This window comes from Sturnira hondurensis, unplaced genomic scaffold (assembly GCF_014824575.4).
Source record: "Sturnira hondurensis isolate 20B ecotype Veracruz unplaced genomic scaffold, ASM1482457v3 Scaffold0014430, whole genome shotgun sequence".
NCBI lineage: Eukaryota > Metazoa > Chordata > Mammalia > Chiroptera > Phyllostomidae > Sturnira > Sturnira hondurensis.
The window spans coordinates 2536333-2553592 of record NW_028087061.1 but is presented as its reverse complement, the minus strand read 5'-3'; the positions used below and the strand labels follow the sequence as shown (position 1 = coordinate 2553592).

Below are 17260 nucleotides of genomic sequence, written 5' to 3'. Positions count from 1 at the left end.
AGTTCCCATGCTCTTTCAGTCATGAACTGTAGAGACCTGGATTAGATGTGTGTAGGATAGGTATGCTGTGGCAACATAGAAACTATGTGGTCTTAACATATAAAAGTTGTTATTTGCCTGCACAAAGTTCGTTGTGGGTCTGTGTCTCTCCAGGGCGGCTTCTTTGCCAAGGGTGCCTCAGGGATTCAAGCTGATTCTACCTGCAAATGCTATCATCTCAGCAAACAGCCCCTATGATTATCACAGCAGGGGTGGGATGTACATGGGGATTCACACCTCGTCTCCCACACTTTGGCTCCAAAGTCACATGGTCTGGCCTAACTGCAAGGGTGGCTGGGAAATGTGGGGGGGGGCCATGAGGATGTTTCCCAAACTTTAAGTATCTCTGCAAGAGAACACTTCTCAAAGGGAAAATAATTCTTGAAGACACCCAAAGATTCACCTATCCTAATATGAGAAATACTGACTTAAAAAATCTTAAGCTTAATTTATGAAAATGTCTGTATCATTTGAAATTTTTAATTATAACTGCAAAAGATAAATGCTGTCTTGGTGATAAATGCTATCGTGGGTTAGGTGATGCCTTTCACGCCTCATCTCCCTCGGTGTCTGTACCGTGGTGTGGCGGGAATGCGAGGAGGCCGAGGGACTGCATGGCTGCAGCTAGGCTAACACAGAAACAAAAGTTTTACAGAGAAGAGGATGGAAGTTCACCAACTCTCAGCATAGGCTACCACATATTTGTTTGGAAGGTGAAAAGGTAAATAACTGAAAATCTAGAAGTATCAACTGTAGTGGACTTTGGGTGGTGCAGTTATAGGGATTTCTTTTTTTCCTTCTTTATGTTTTGCAAAATTGTTAAAATGAGCCTGTATTGCTCTCAAGAGGAGGAGAAATCTTAATATTTAAATAGTATTAAAAAGAGGCAATAGATGAAAGTCCTTTGAAAATAAGTATGTTTTTCAAATATAAGATAGCATTTAAAACTAAATGTATTCTGCTTTGTCACAATTCAACGTATGTTTTTAATTATTATTTTTATAGTCTTTCCCTTCCTGGGTTGCTTTGTATTTAATTTTTTAAAAGCCAGGTATTTTAAATTATCTGAATCATGAATTAGGAGCATGAAAACACCTACCAGAAAAGCTTCCATGGGGAACTCAATGGGGTACTGATTGAAGGAGATTCTGATGCATTTGTTGATTCTCAGAGTGACGACAGCAGTTAGAAAGAGTAGGATGCTGGTGGAATTAGCTTTTGGGAGAGACATACAGTAGTTAACTATGTTCTGAAAGAAAACAAAATTACAAGGTCTTAGAAAGAATATATAATTGCTTAAATCTAGGAAATGACACTTTCTAGATTAGTTCAATAAGAAGTCCCTAGGCAGTGCTGCTGGGCTCAAGAGTCTTGACCGAGTGAGCAGATATGTATTTTTTTTTTCAGTTGAAAAAGTGATATTAATAGATTGTAATGTCCAAAAAGGAAAGAATACACTTTATATATTTCAGTGTAACACAAAGGACCCAGGACTTCCTTTTGTCAGCCTAATCCGTATTAATTTTCCCAGACCAAATATGTACTTGAGCTTGGCTCCTATGCCATTCTTGCATTCAGGGATTACATAGTAATTTATGTTCTTTAGCTATCTTAGGATACATGTCTGTTATGAGGCATGTAATGGGAAGGATTATAATAGGTATAGTATGCTAAAGATCGCAATTTCATGTAAATCACTGTAGTTTAAAACGCTGGGCAACATGGTTAATGCAACTGAGATCAGGCCTCAGCTGGTGTCTCCAACGAATCAAGGTTATACATCGAAGGAAGAGAAAATTGTTTCCAGACCCTGCTGACCCAGCTGCCTATGCAGGAGACTCTCCACTCGGATCCACTTTTTTCAGGGGGCAAGAGGAGGGGCATTTGTAATTTGGGTGAGAGTAGAAGCTACTCACATAGAAGAAGGAGGTAGGACCATTGTGGAATTGAATCATAACCCCGAAGATGCAGGTCAGCTGGGACTGTATGATGTGTATTGCCGTGGCAGCCAGGTAAGCACTGATGGCAGCCTCCGGAAGGTATGTGGTCACAAAGCCAAAACCTAACATGCCCATTGACAGCTGCAGGGGGTTCAGATGAAAAAGAAAAACAGAGACAGAATGTCATCAAGCCAGCAATGGCACCCGGTAACTTCTCTTTCCAACAGGAAAGGTGGGCCAGGCCCCTTTCATGGCTCTTCCATTTCTCCTTCCCTAATCAGCTGTGATTAATGAGACACCGCAGGCCCTTGGTGTTCATTCGGAGGCCCCTGTGGGCACCAGACCACACTTCTTTCTTCCCTCGCAAGCACCTAAGCTTCATTTTTTTCTCTAGAATCCACTGACCTTGTTGATTTAAGGTTAACAGTAACAGAGTAATTAGAACATGCTTTGCCTTCCTAGAGAGCTTTTTCATTAGAAGCTCTGAGAACCCTTTCCAGGAGATATTAACATTCCTGTGAGGAATGAAGCTTTTCAAAATGGAAAAGACAATTTAAACAATTTGAGTTATCATTCAAACTTCTGGGCCTTTAACTCTTACCTCTACTAAGAGTAATTAAATGGAATTTATGTCTTCGGGATTATATATATGTTATATATGTGTATAGGATAGTATTCTACATGCACATATGCATATAAAACATAAATATATATTTTAAATGTTATATATAATAAAATAAATTTTGTATATTTCTAAATATACAAAGGATCTTAAGTACAAACATCAAACTATTAATAGAAGTTATCTTTGGGGAATGGGATTAAAAGTTAGTGGTAATACTTTATAATTCATATTTTATTATTTGAGATTTTTACAATATACATGTCCATCTTTTATGATAAAAACACAATTGGAAAATTGATGGATGACAGGTGGACCCCAACCCCCTTAAGAGGGTAGATTCAGAAACTGGCACAGCACATGAAGATGGGGAAAACACCCCAAAATCTTGAAGCTTGCCATTGTCACCACTTTATCTTCCACTGGACTAGACGCTCTCAGAAAAAAAACTTGGAGGAATAAATCTTCTAGCTCTAAAAGCTTTTTGTTCCAAAGCTTCCCATCAACTGGGTGCCGTGTCTCAACCTTAACCTCTGGTCACTACAACTCAATATTCCCCTCTACTCCAATCAGGCCAATCCAATTCCTGTCTTTTGTGATTGGCTGAAGTCTACTTCTGTGCTTATGGATGAACCCCTCTTTTAAAAAAGATTTTATTTTTTTTAGGAGTAGGGTGAGGGAAAGAGAAAGAGAGGAATAGAAACATCAGTCAGTTGCTTCTCCTAAGCACCCGCGCTGGGGTCGAACCCCGCAATGCAGGCATGTGCCCTGACTGGAAATGATCCAAGGACCTTTCACTTGGCAGGATGACACCCAACCAAGTGAGCCACACTAGTGAGGGCATGAACCCCTCTTTTATTGGCATCTCTGGCAATCCATGTCCATCACCTCTTTCAAGAGCGTAATAAAACACCCCTTCTTTAGGAACTGCGATGAAAAGAGCAGGGTTCTCAGGATGGAGAACTTGGCCTTCAACCCTAACTAACTCTGCCGCTCCCCGGCTATGTGAGTTTGGACACGTTAACTAAATTCTCTGGGCCTCAGTTCCCTAATCTATAAATTGTGAATAATGACATGTGATGTTTCGAGTGGATTACATTATACAACATGTGTAAAACACTTAGCTCAAATCTGAAATAGTACCAAATACAAATGCCTATCACTCATTCTTCATGCCATACTTTCCTACCACCTTCTAAGTGGGAAGTACAGGGAGGCACCCCCTCAAAACAGAATTTATTTATAAAAATTGTGTATTTATTCTTACATGTTTAACTTCAGTCACCGTTAAAATACTATCCATCTGATGCAATACACCTATTGAGACATTTTTTCCACTGCTCAGAACAGTTTTTTGAACTTGTTGATTTTGATATCTTTTAGTGCTGCCATTTTTTGTTTTACCTCTTCCACATCAGCAAAACATTTCGCTTTGAAGACTTTTTCATACAGGGAAACAAAAAAAAAGTTGCTTGGGGTTATATCAGGTGAATAGGGAGGGTGGGGCAGGGGATCATGTCATTTTTAGTCAAAAACTGCTGAACACTCAGTGTGATGTGTGCAGGTGTGCTCATAAATCACCCACTGTGAAGTGGGCAAATGCCTTGAGTCTTCAAAAACAATTCACTGAAGCCTCACACAGCCTCTCACAATAACACCAGCTGGTATACTGATACACATGGGTTCCTAGAACATTCATTTAGTAGGGGAAGCCTGTATACTGCAAGGAGCTTGTCCTCCAGAAAATAATCCTGGTTTTGGGGGTCCCTTCTCTTATCTATAACCATAGAACTCTTTCTTGCTCAGCTGTTATGTGATATCAGAATCTGTATTAACATAGTTTTATAGGAAGCCATTGTCAATCACTCAGACTTGTCTTGTGACATGAAACCTATCTGCCATTCTTATAGAAAGCAAGCACTAAATGTTCAATGGATGAAAGAAAGGCTCAACAAATGGTAAAGGCTCAACACAACTCCAATACAACTAAAGATTATTCATTTATTTTATATTCTTATGACACTAAACTCTTCACTTCTATTAATATTAGTTTGTACTTTATCTAGAGCACAGATTGTGGAATTAGATCACCCTGAGCCTGAATTCCAGTTTGGGATCTTACTAGCTAGCTAAATTACCTTGGGCAATTCACTTAACCTCATGGTACATTTGTTTCCTTAAAATAAGGACCATAGTAATATCCTCCCTCAAAAAAGGAGAATTGTGAGGATCAAAAGACATAATACATATAAAGTGCTTTCAACAATGACTAGCACATAGCAATAAATGTTAGGCATTGTCATCTAGTTTAGAGATCTTTAAATTTATACTTTTTGTTTTTTACAATTGTGGGTTGATAGGCAGTTGTCAAACACAAAACAGAGAAACCTGGTGCACTCTTTACCTGATTTTCCCTAATAGTAACATCGTGAAAAACTGGAGTCCAATGCCACAATTAGGATGCTCAGTGATTCCATCACTGCGAGGATCCCTCCTATTGATCCCCTATAGCCACACCCCGCCTGCCTCTCATCTCCCATCCCTACTCTCGACCTCATTCTCCTACCTCCATCCTCATCCTTAATCCCTGGCAACAATCTGTTTTCTGTTCCTAGAAAATGTTACATAGGAATCAGGAGTATGTAAGCTTTCCTATTTTCAATCTGATTTATTTCTGTTCTTCACTATTTCCTTACTTCTGCTTATTTTGGATCTAATTTGCTCTAGTTTTTCTAGGTTCTTGAGGTGGGAGCTTAGACTATTAATTTGAGCCCATTTTTTCTTCAACTGTATGCATTTTAGTGCTCTCAATTTCCCTTTTTCCCTTTTTCCCTTTTAGTACTACTTCAGCTGTGTTCTGCAAATTTTGGCATTTTTAGTTTTCATTTAGCCTAATGTATTTTCTAAAATTTTTCCTTGAGACTTACTTTTTAACCTATAGGTTATTTAGAAGTATGTTGTTTAATATCAAAATATTTGGAGATTTTCCTGTTAACTTCCTGTTACTGAGTTCTAGTTTGATTCCACTGTGGTCAGAGAACACACTGTGATATTAATTCATTTAAATTTATTGAGGTTAGTTGTAGGTTCAGGATATGATTTATCTTGGTATATGTTTCACGAGTCATTAAAAAGAATGTGTGTTCTACTGTTTATTAGATGGACTGTTCTGTAAATATCTCTTAAATCCTGTTAGTCAATAGTGTTGTTGAGTTTTATTATTTCCTTGCTGCTTTTCTGTCTAGTTGTTTCAGCAATTATTGAGCAGAGTATTGAAGTCTCCAACTGTAACTGTGAATTTGTCTGTTTCTCTTTTCAGTTCTATTAGTTTTTTTGGATTTTTAAAAAATATATCTTATTGATTATACCATTACAGTTTTTCTATTCCCCCCTTCATTCCCCTCCACCCTGTACACCCCTTCCCCCACCATTCCCCCATTTTAGTTTATGACCACGTGCCTCAAGTTCTTTAGATTCTATATTTCCCATACTATTCTTGCCCTGCCCCCTATCTATTTTCTACCTACCATCTATGCTACTTATTTTCTGTATCTTCTCCCCCCTTCTCCTCCTCCCACTCCCCTGTTGCTAACCCTCCATGTGTTCTTCATTTCTATGGTTCTGCTCCTGATCTAGCTGTCCTCTTAGTTTGCTTTTGTTTTAGGTCTGGTTGTTAATAACTGTGAGTTTGCCATCCTTTCACTGTTCATAGTTTTTATCTTCTTTTTCATAGATAAGTCCCTTTAACATTTCACAGAATAAGGGTTTGGTGATGATGAACTCCTTGAACTTGACCTTGTCTGAGAAGCACTTTACCTGCCCTTCCATTCTAAATGAAAGCTTTGCTGGATAGAGCAATCTTGGATATAGGTCTTTGGATTTCATGACTTGGAATACTGCTTTCCAGCCCCTTCTTGCCTGTAAGGTTTCTTTTGGGAAATCAGCTGACAGTCTGATGGGAACTCCTTTGTAGGTGACTGTCCCCTTATCTCTTGCTGCTTCTAGGATTCTCTCCTTCATTTTAATCTTGGCTAATGTAATTATGATGTGCCTTGGTGTGTTCCTCCTTGGGTCCAACTTCTTTGGGACTCTCTGAGCTTCCTGGATTTCCTGGAAGTCTATTTCCTTTGCTAGATTGGGGAAGTTCTCCTTTATTATTTGTTCAAATAAGTTTTCCACTCGTGGCTGTTTCTTTTCCCCTTCTGGTACCCCTATAATTCGGATGTTGGAACGTTTAAAGATGTCCTGGCGGTTCCTAAGCCTCTCCTCATTTTTTTGAATTCTTGTTACTTCACATTTTTCTGTTTGGTCATTTCTTCCTTCCTTCTGGTCCACTCCCTTTGTTTGAGTCCCAGTTTCCTTTCCATCACTATTGGTTTCCTGTGCATTTCCCTTCATTTCAATTAGGTTAGCCTTCATATGTTCCTCTAATTTGTGACTAAAATCGACCAGTTCTGTGAGCATCCTGATCACCAGTATTTTGAACTGTGCATCTGAGAGTTTCGCTATTTCTTTTTCACTTAGAGTTATCGGCTCTGGGGCTTTGAGTTCTTCTTGAGCCATATTTTGGACTCTTCGTGCCTGTTTGAATACCCCCCAGGTATTCACCAGGGCCGAGCCACTCAGTCACTGGGTTGTGATGCTGTATGTGGGGGCTGGGTCAAAGGAAAGCAATGGCGGTCCCCTCTGCTGCTTCCTGCTGCTGGAGCCTGCGCTGTCTGTCTCACTGCTCACTGCTCACTCCTCTGCTGGTTTATCTGCACACGAATGTGTGACCACAGCCAACCCTCCACTCTGTGCCCTCACTGGGTCCGCCCGAGACAGGGCTACCTGGGCGCCTGGGGTTAGGGGATCTTTCTTGCCCGTCCCCGCTCTGCTGCTGGCTCCACCCCTCTTAGTGGTCCGGTTCGTTGTTGTCGGACTTCTGTATAGTTCAACTTTCTGTTCTTTGGCTGCATCTTTGTTTACCAAACCTTTGTTGTATTCAAACTTGGTTGTGGGAGAAGACACAGTGTTTCCACCTATGCCTCCATCTTGGCAGAAGTCCTCAGTTCTATTAGTTTTGCTTCACATAGTTTGTGGCTCTCTTCCTGGGTGTGTATATACGTAGACCTGCTGTGTCTTCTTGGGAGAGTGATCCTTTGGTCATTATATAATGTCCTCCTCTACCTCATGTGATTTTCATAGCTTGGAGATCTACTTTATCTGATATTAATAGAATTGCTTCTGCTTTCCTTTGATTCATATTTGTATTCAATCCTTCTATTCTTTCACTTACAACCTGCCTATATCATTGTATTTGATGTTTTTTATAGACAGCATATTTTAAAATATGTCAACCTCTATCTTTAGTGTAAATGTTGCTGTATTGGGGCTTATGTCTGTTATTTTTCCTGTTTGTTCTGTTTACATTTTTCTTTTTCCTGACTTTGGTGGGCTACTTGAACATTTCTAGAATTCCATTTTTGTCTATACTTTTTTAGTGTATCTCTTTGTATAGCTTCTTTAGTGCTTGCCTTAAGTATTACATTATTTGTATATAACTTACTACAGTTTATTGGTGTCAATATTTTACCAGTTCAAGCAAAGTATAGAAACCTTACCTCTCTTTATGTTTATAAAAGAATTGTGTTATAATTTTCTTCAACCATCAAACATAATTTAGAAAACCCAAGAGGATAAGAAAAATCTATTGTATTTATTCACATTTTCACTCTTTCATTCTTCCTGATGTTTCAAGAATCCTTCTTTTATTATTTAATTTCTTTTCAGGGAACTTCTCTAGCCATTCCCTTAGGGTAGGTCTGCTTATGACAAATTCTCTTAGTTTTCCTTCAGCTTAAATGATATTTTCAGTGAGCATATGATTTTGGATTAGCAGTTCTTTTCTTTCACTGAACAAAAAATGCTGTTCCACCTCCTTCTGGCCTCCATAGTTTCTGATAAGAAATCTGCTATCATTTGAAACGTTTTCCCCCTATAGGTAAAGAGTTTCTCTCACTGCTTTCAAGATTTGTTCCACTGTTTTTAGTTTTCAGAACTTTGACTATGATTTGTCTTGTTGTACATTTCTATGAATTTACTTTTTGGATTTCTCTCAGTTTCTTGGATCTATAGGATTAGATATTTTGCCAAATTTGGGGAGTTTCCAGCTATTATTTTTTTTTTAATAAAAATAGTTTCATTTTTCCAGCTATTATTTCTTTAAGTAATTCAACCTCATATTTTGGACTCTCATTCTGGACTCTTTTGTCACAAATGCTAGATCTTTTGTTATGATACCACTGTTCCTGAGACTCTGTTAATTTTTTTCAGTCTATTTTCTCTCTATTTTGTTCAGATTGGGTAATTTCTATTGTTCTTTCTTAAAGTTCATTGCTTCTTTTCTCTGTCTCCTCCATTCTGCTGTTCAGCCCGGTCTTTAAATTTTTAATTTTGTTTATTGTATTTTTCAGTTCTAAAATATCCATTTTGGTTTTTCTTTATATTTTCTACTTATTTGCTGAGAATAGAGTATTTTTTCAGTTTTATAAAATATGTTTATAGTTGCTTGCTGAGCCATTTTTAGGATGGCTGCTTTAAAATCTTTCCAGACAATCTAATGTCTCTGTCATCTCAGTATTTTTATTGTCTTTTTTCATTCAAATTGAGATTTTCCTTGTTCTTAACATGACAAGTGATTTTCAATTCAATCATACATTTTGGGTACTGTGTTATGAGACTCTGGATCGTATTTGAGCCTTCTGTTTCAGCTAGCTTATTTGGACAAAGTGCTGGCAGGGGAAGGAGAGGGTACCACCTTGTTATTGCCAGGTAGAAGTCCAGGTTCTCCTGTCAGCCTCCACTGACACCTGGGGCACTAGGGACTCCCCAGTGTTGCTGGGCAGGAGTGAGAGTTCTGGCTGTACACTAAGCCTCCACTCACACTACCCTGGCTCGGATGGACAGGAATGCCTTTACTTCTTCCCACATGAACATCACAGCAGAGGGAGGTTGTCCTCATTACTGCTGTGTGGGGGTCAAAGACCTGACTGTTCATTCTGCCTTCCTACATCACCCAGCATGGAGTCGGAGGGGTGTCTCATGACTGTCCAGGGGATGAGAGTTCTGACTCTATTTACCCTTCTCTGATAATGTCCCAGTTGGGAGCCGGTGAGCACCTCATTACAGGTAAGTGAGGGTGGAAGTCTAGGCTCCCCACTTGGCCTCTGCTGACATGAATGGAGGTGATATCATAATTCCATTTTGTGTTGGTGTTTGGAGTAGACCAGTCAGTTCATTAATGTTTTCAATCTTGCTAGCCTATCCTGGTCTTGTGGCAGATTTTCGTTGGGGCTTTTTTTTTTTTTTGTCTGCACCTATTGGTACTTTGGGTTTCTGGCCTCTTCAGCATGAAGATGAAGACATATGAGGCAAAAAAGAAACTCACCACTGTGTTTCTTCCAGTGTCCTGAGGTTTCGAGCCCATTTGCCTTCTTCTCTTCACTTTTCAGAATCTTCTTACATTTGTTTTACATATACGGTTCCAAGGTTTTTAGTTGTACTTAGCAAGAGGAATAGGGAAAAGTACATTTATTCCATCTTCCTGAATATGGAATGTCTCCTTTATTAAATGAAAAAACTGAGGCCCAAAGGAGGGGGCAGAACATGCTCAAGGCCTTTAGGTTATTGATAGGTTACTGACTTATCGCCTGCTATTTCATCTTTTCCTACAGTACTGGATTTTTTTAAAGTACAGAAATTATCTCTTTTAAAAAATATTTTGCTCTCTGTTAAAGTACTAAACGTATTTCTCTGTTGTCAGTAATTGTAATTTATGGGGCCTACTAAGTGACAGGTTCTTAGCTGAGTAGGACACCATTTTCTCACTTAATCCTGACAAGAACCCCAGAAAACAAATATTGTTATTCCCACTTTATGCTTGAGACAACTAGGCCCACAAAGGTAAGATAATTTAAGTATGTTCATACATCTGGCAAATGTCAGGGCTGGGGTCAGCCCACCATAACAACTTGTTTCTGTAGGCTTTCAATAAATCCTCACCCAATGAAAGGTGGTCCCAGGATAGATCAGTGAAAATCGGCTAGAGAGTGCGCTAGTTGAGAAGAAAGGGAAATAAACCTGTAATATGTGATTTTAGATAGGCGGATTAAGCTTGAGATGGTAGATTCTCAGAGAAAAATGAAAGACATTACCAAAAAATAAACTTCAGTATTTTAACAAGTCACTGATATTATTGTCCTTGAGCTGCGGTCCTATCATTGCAGGAAAGGGTTCCAGGTCTGACTCCAGTGTTTACCAACCCAGGACATTGTATTCAAGCCTGTCAGTGCGACTCTTACTGAAAGAATGCAGAGGAATTTTTAAAAACATGAAATCTAATAGGGCTCCTCTTTAATCTTAGAGAAGGGACTGGTGAGTATGTACAGTATCTCATCCAAAACTAATGGTGGATGGGGACGGTGTCTTCAGGCATTCACAGTGACCCAGGGTTTGACATATTGGTGGCGGCTGTCCTACAATACCCCCTCTAACAAAAGTAGGCTGTACTGAACCCCTGGGAACAGAATTGTTTACTTTTACACCAAGAAGGTTCGGAAACTACCACAGCCTGCATGTGGCGTGCACCCAGGCCAGCTTCGTGGAGTTCATGCTGTGAGACCTAAAGTTCTAGTGAGGTGGTCTGAAAGGAAAAACACGCCCGCAGGGCCTGTGGCGGGTCCATGTGTGCTAAGTGCATCTGTGGCAGGACCAAGCATGTTTTCCTTAGTGAGGAGCAGAAAATCATGTGACACTATTGAAGGCACAAGCACAGAGTCAGAAAACTAAATTACAAACTGAAGCTGTTTTGAGTAATAAAAACAAAAATAAAATCAATGGTGGATGATTTCTGGCAAGGGAGAAGGTTTTGGAACAGGCTGTTCACACATCCCACAAGTTTTCTAGAAACAAATCACTGAAGTTCCAGGTGTATCCTAATGGGTAGCAGGAGCAATTAGAGGCAGGAGTCTACTTGTAGCCCCTTTACTTATTTCTCCTTCAGAGGTTTGGAGACGCAGGTCCTACCTGAAAAACCCCAGTCAGAAATGTTGTGGATGCCACCACACTCAAGGATCTGTTATAAGCCATAAAGAAGGAGGGGTCAGAAAAGTCCTGTTTGATGAAAGACCCCAGCATCAGGTGGCCACTGTTGAATGGGTGCAGCTTCAGGACATTGATCACCAACGTGCTCAAAAGGAAGAAGGGACCTATGAACAAAGATGTTTAGGCAGAAGGTAAGGTTTTAAGTCCAGGTAAACTGAAGATTTTGACAAACTCAAGGCATGATCTTATGTTGTTTTGTCCCTGATCTGAAGAACTTTTATTTTAAAGTGGCCATGGAGAAGTAAGAGAGAGAAAAAAGCAAAACAAAACCTCTGGCTCCATGAACTGTGACCAAGTCCCAGCACTTAGATCTCGGTGGTCCAGACAATCACCTCTTTCGCTGTGGGCAGGCAGAGTGGGGCGAGAGTGGGGACTGGAAACCCGTGCCGGGTTCAGCCACGGCGCCTGCTCTTAGAGGTGGTGGTGAAAGTATCAGAAAACAAAGCTAAACCACAATATTGTAAGGAGAAGAATACTTAACACTTGTGAAAAATTTGCTAGGTACAAAATGAGACTGAGCTCAACCCGTTTCAAAGATAATTTCATTTAGTCTTCGTATCGACATACATATGGGAGCAAAGGCAAACCTGACTTTTAAATTGCCTAACAGAAACAAAACTCTACTAGGCCTTATTATCAGTATTTAGAAATAATTGTGATGTGTCTTGGGAATACGGGAATGAAATTTTTCTCTCATGTTCAAATGTAAAGTCAACACATAATGGATTTTAGTAAAAAATATGTGATATTGCCCTTTCAAAAGGTACGGTAGCACTCCACACCTGGAAGAATGGGATGGTTCCAGACTGAACAAACACATCTGGAGAAAAGGTAGGCAAAACTCTCAGTGTTGGCTGTGTGGGGAAGCCCAAGAAAAGGACGTCACTGACCGAACGCTGGCCATGCCCTTCTGAGACTGCTATGCAGTTTGTGAGTTGATTTCTATGTAGGTTCGCCTAGTAAATGTGAAGTAAATGTGCTGATTATATGACCTTTAACAGTCATTTCTAACCATTAAATAGTAGATGGACTGTTGGCTCTGAGAAAGAAAGTGCTCATCCTATAGATTTGAGTGTTTTGATTGCTGTGACAGCATTTTCTCCCTGTAATTTCATAAGCTGATATGATCATTATAAATTAGGCCCACGAAGTTTGGTTATCACAGGTCCAGCTGAGAGGTGATCCACTCTCAAGGAACTGGCAAAGTTGTTTTTGGATCTTCCTGGGTGAGGGCAGCCAGACCCCGACCTCCTTTCACTCCTTTGGGAAACGGCTTTCTGGCCCGCCTATCTGGCAGTGGCACTAATGACGACACACTACAAGCATTCCATTTCTAAAACCTAAACACTGATCCTGTGAATAGAATGTCCACCCCGTCTCCTTTCTACCTCAAACATAGCTTTCACTTGGGTTCCTTAGCAATGTCAATAATTGAGGTAGGGACTTCATCCACCTCGTGTGGTTCCAGGGCTGAACTCACCAATGGACATTTGATGACATGATCCAAAAATCACATAAAGTATTGAAGAACAGAAAGCTGCATATGAGACATTGAGAGGTGGAATCAATTGCCTTGCCAGCAAACTGAACATCAGGACTGAAAAGCAAGACAATTTAAGTAAGAAAATGTAGCTTGGCTTTTAAAAGTCATCTTCAATAAAAACTGTAAAGAATATTTAAAATAAACATGATCTACATATGTAGTTGACTGAGTATGGTATTAGTGTCCCTTGGCATACAGCCTTTAATTAGTACCTTTTATTATCTCCTTTTTTGTATTGTACCAAATGGTTTTACACCTCAATTATACATCATAGACTTAAGCACCTTTCACTGCGAGGTCTTCATGCTTCATGGAAAGAGAACATCACAGCAATGAGACCTCAACTTCCAACGACTCAGAAGCAGCCCCTCTGCCACCCCCAGCCTAGTACAAGAAGGCCCTGCTAATTCTTCAGAACTGACGACAGAGCTGGAGAGCAAGGCGAGAACCACACTTAACTGACTTGACTCCAACTCGATATGTGTTGTGTTTCTTCCTCCTAATCAGTCTCATCTCTTCCTCCAGCTCCTTCTTCAATACTTACATTTTTTTCAGGAAATTTTGAAGCAAACAGATTAACATGCATGGTGTCATCTTTTTGATGTCTCAAGCCCCAGGCCTCCTGCCCTTGAGGGCCTCAACTCAGATCACACCAGGGAGCCCACTGAGCCAATTTACGCCTTAGACAAGCAAGCCTTTTTGTTTTTAATGCAGACGTTTGATCATATACAAAAACAGAGTACAGCGAACTCCCTAGTGTATCCACCACCTCCTTCAACAATGGTTAAGGCACGGCCAGGCCTGTTTCACTGAGGCCCCTACTCTTTCCCACTCCACATTACTTTGAAGCAAGCCTGAAGACATGGAATCATTTCATCTGTAAATATTTTAGTATGTATCTTTAAAAGAAGATCCTCTTTTAACTCAACTATAATATTATCATCATACCTAAAAAATAACGGCCCTTTAACATTATCAAATATCCAGTCTGTGTTCACATTTCCCTGCTTATCTCACACACAGTTGCTGCGGTCGAGGGCCTGCAGTGGCTAACTGGTGTTCGTGCCCTGTGTGATCCCTACCCTGTAAGTGGGGGGTGGAACTTGTAAGTTGCTTCTAATAAACAAACTACAACAAAAATGATAGGATATTAGTTTCGAGATTGGGTTGCAAGAAGACTGTGGCTTCTGTCTTGGTTGCTCTCTCTTTCATGCAAGTCAGCAGCCACCCGCGTGGAGTTCACGGCTGTGTGACTGAAGCAATCACATAGAGCCCTAGGCTTCATGCTCTACTCTGACCATCTTGAAATTCTGAATAATTTTGGAACTCCAGGCTCTGCGTTTTCATTTTGCACTGGGCACTGCACATGCAGTTGCTCCTGCCAGCTGCTGTGCTGCAAGGACACTTAAGCAACCCAGGGAGAGTCCCACATGGTGAGAAAACCAGGCCAGTCCTGGCTGGTGTGGCTCAGTTGGTTGGAGTATCGTTCCCTAAACCAAAAGTTTTCATGTTCAATTCCCAATCAGGGCATGTGTCTGGATTGCAGGTTTGGCCCCCAGTCAGGGAGTGTATGACTGAACCAATACATGTTTCTCTCTCTCTCTCTCTCTCCCTCCCTTCCCCTCTCTCTAAAATCAATAAGCATGTCCTTGGGTGAGGAAAGAAAGAAAGAGAGAGAGAGAAAGAGAGAGAGAAAGGAAGGAAGGAAGGAAGGAAGGAAGGAAGGAAGGAAGGAAGGAAGGAAGGAAGGAAGGGGAAAGGAAAGGAAAGGAAAGGAAAGGAAGGAGGGAAGGAAAGGAAGGAAGGAAGGAAGGAAAGAAGGAAGGAAGGAAGGAAGGAAGGAAGGAAGGAAGGAAGGAAGGAAGGAAGGAAGGAAGGAAGGAAAACCAGGCGTGCCAGCAAACATGGGTGTGAGCCAAGAAGCTGATCCTCCCGCCCCAGTAGGGCCTTGAGATGACTGACACCTCAACTGGAACCTCATGAGAGATCTTGAGCCAGAAATGAAGTGTGTTTCAGGGTGACCTTTAAAAAAATCATTTGCTATTATATGTTGTGCTTTCTTTTATAATCTTTGTTGTTTACAACAGGGCTCAAATATGATTTTCACATTGATCGATAAATTTCTGAAGTCTCTTGTAATTTATAGGTTCCCCTTCCACATTATTTTCCCTAAGCAAGGCTCTATTGATTGCAAAAACACAAAAAACCTGTTCAGATTAGTTGAAGCAAAATAGGAAATATATTAAAAGAGTACAAAAGGCAGTTGGGCTGCACCAGAGACTGGAACCAGAACTAAAAAACCATCAGGACCCAAGGCAGTACTGCCCATTCTCTTTGTCTCTGGGCTTTTGCGGTCTCCTGACTTTGTTTCCAGTTTGGGGCTATTATGAGCAATACTGCTATGCATGTTCCTATACACAGGTCTCCTGGTGCATAGCTGTGTACGTTCCTTGAGATAATATACACTGAAGCATAATTGCTGGGACATTTACCAGAAAATGCCAAACTATTTCCAAATGGTTGTACATTACACTCCCACCAGCATTGTATGACAGTTCCCATCATCTACCTCTGTATTAGCACATGATACTGTCAGATTTTTAATTTTGTGTGTATGAGTTAGTGCAGGGGCATCAAACTTATTTTCACCGGGGGCCACATCAGCTTTGTGGTTGTATGTGTGTGTGTGTGTGTGTGTATATATATATATATATATATATATATATATATATATATATATCAAAATGTTCCATGTTGTGGCGAATTGCTTGAGGTTGCTCATTTTCCTTCTGTGCACAATTTCAGCATATGCACATATGAATGTTTATTTATTCTTTCTACCTTTGCTGTGCATTATCTTAAAAGATATTATAACTTTATGTTGTCTTGATAGCTGGAGGAGCAAGTCTGACCATGTTTTTCTTCCAAAAAATTGGCTGTTCTTGGCTTACATACATTATAGAATCTGCTACTATTTTATTTAAAAGTCTTCTTAGAATTTACACTGAGATTCTAACAAATTTATAAATCAATTTTGAAAGAACTGAGATTTTTAAATATTGAGTCTTCTAAGGCACAAGTATGTATCTTTTATTAATTTAGGTCCTTATTAATATTACTAAGTAAAATGCATTTCTCCTTAGAGGTTTTATACATCTTAATTACAACAATTCATATTTATTATGCTTTTGTAAATAGTATATTTTAAATTTTTTTCACTGTGGTTTCTGCAGGTATATAGGAATGTAATTGACTTTTATATGCTGATCTTGTATCCAGCAACCTGGATAAAGTCTTATGAATTGTATTAATTTTTCTGTAGACTCTCTTCAATTCTCTATATTTAAAAATATATATAAATAATAAATTTTTCTTTCTTTACAGACCATAGACCTTATATTTCCTTTTCTTGCTTTAATAAGCTGCCTATAAACTGCAGTATAATGTTGAACAACCCCAATTTGCCCTTGATGAGCAACATTAGCATGAAGAAGGAGTCTTTGGAAACGTAGGGTTTCGAACAACTTACCAATACAGGGAAGGTAAGAGAATTAGTTGGCAACAGCCTGATGCTAAGTTGTCCAGTCTCAGTTAAGCTTAGGCTGTGGAGAAATAGAAGGAAGCCAAGTTTCCAAACTTTCCAATACCCTGAAAAACTTTTAAATCTTGAACAACTAGTTTCAGACTTACAGAAGTTACAAGGTTTTCACATATCACTTATGCAGGTTCCCCTAACGTTAACATTTTACATAATCATAATGATCAGAACCAGGAAATTAACATCAGAAATTAACTAAAGATTTGACTTGAATCTCATTGGTTTTACCACTAATTTCCTTTTTCTGTTCCAGGATTTTATGCAGAGCCCTACATTACAATTAGTTGTTAGTTTTTTCTTAGCTCTGCAATCTGTAATAGTTCCTCAGACTTTATTTGTCTATCTTGACATTAACATTTCAGAAGAATATTAAT

At 39.6% G+C, this 17260-nt stretch overlaps 1 protein-coding gene and 1 pseudogene across 1 annotated transcript in view; one reads left to right on the top strand and one right to left on the bottom strand.

Annotated features, from left to right (window-relative positions):
• The window catches only part of SLC26A8 (solute carrier family 26 member 8), a 77128-nt gene that overhangs the window by 45975 nt on the left and 13893 nt on the right, over positions 1-17260 (bottom strand). Inside the window, exons 3-6 of the mRNA XM_037063316.1 lie at positions 13226-13342; positions 11668-11849; positions 1956-2120; positions 1139-1288 (exon numbers count right to left, since the gene is read on the bottom strand). Coding sequence (XP_036919211.1) covers positions 1139-1288; positions 1956-2120; positions 11668-11849; positions 13226-13342 — 614 coding nt within the window. The remainder of the gene's footprint in view (positions 1-1138; positions 1289-1955; positions 2121-11667; positions 11850-13225; positions 13343-17260) is intronic.
• LOC118998974 (60S ribosomal protein L34-like) lies at positions 10844-11920 on the top strand (annotated as a pseudogene).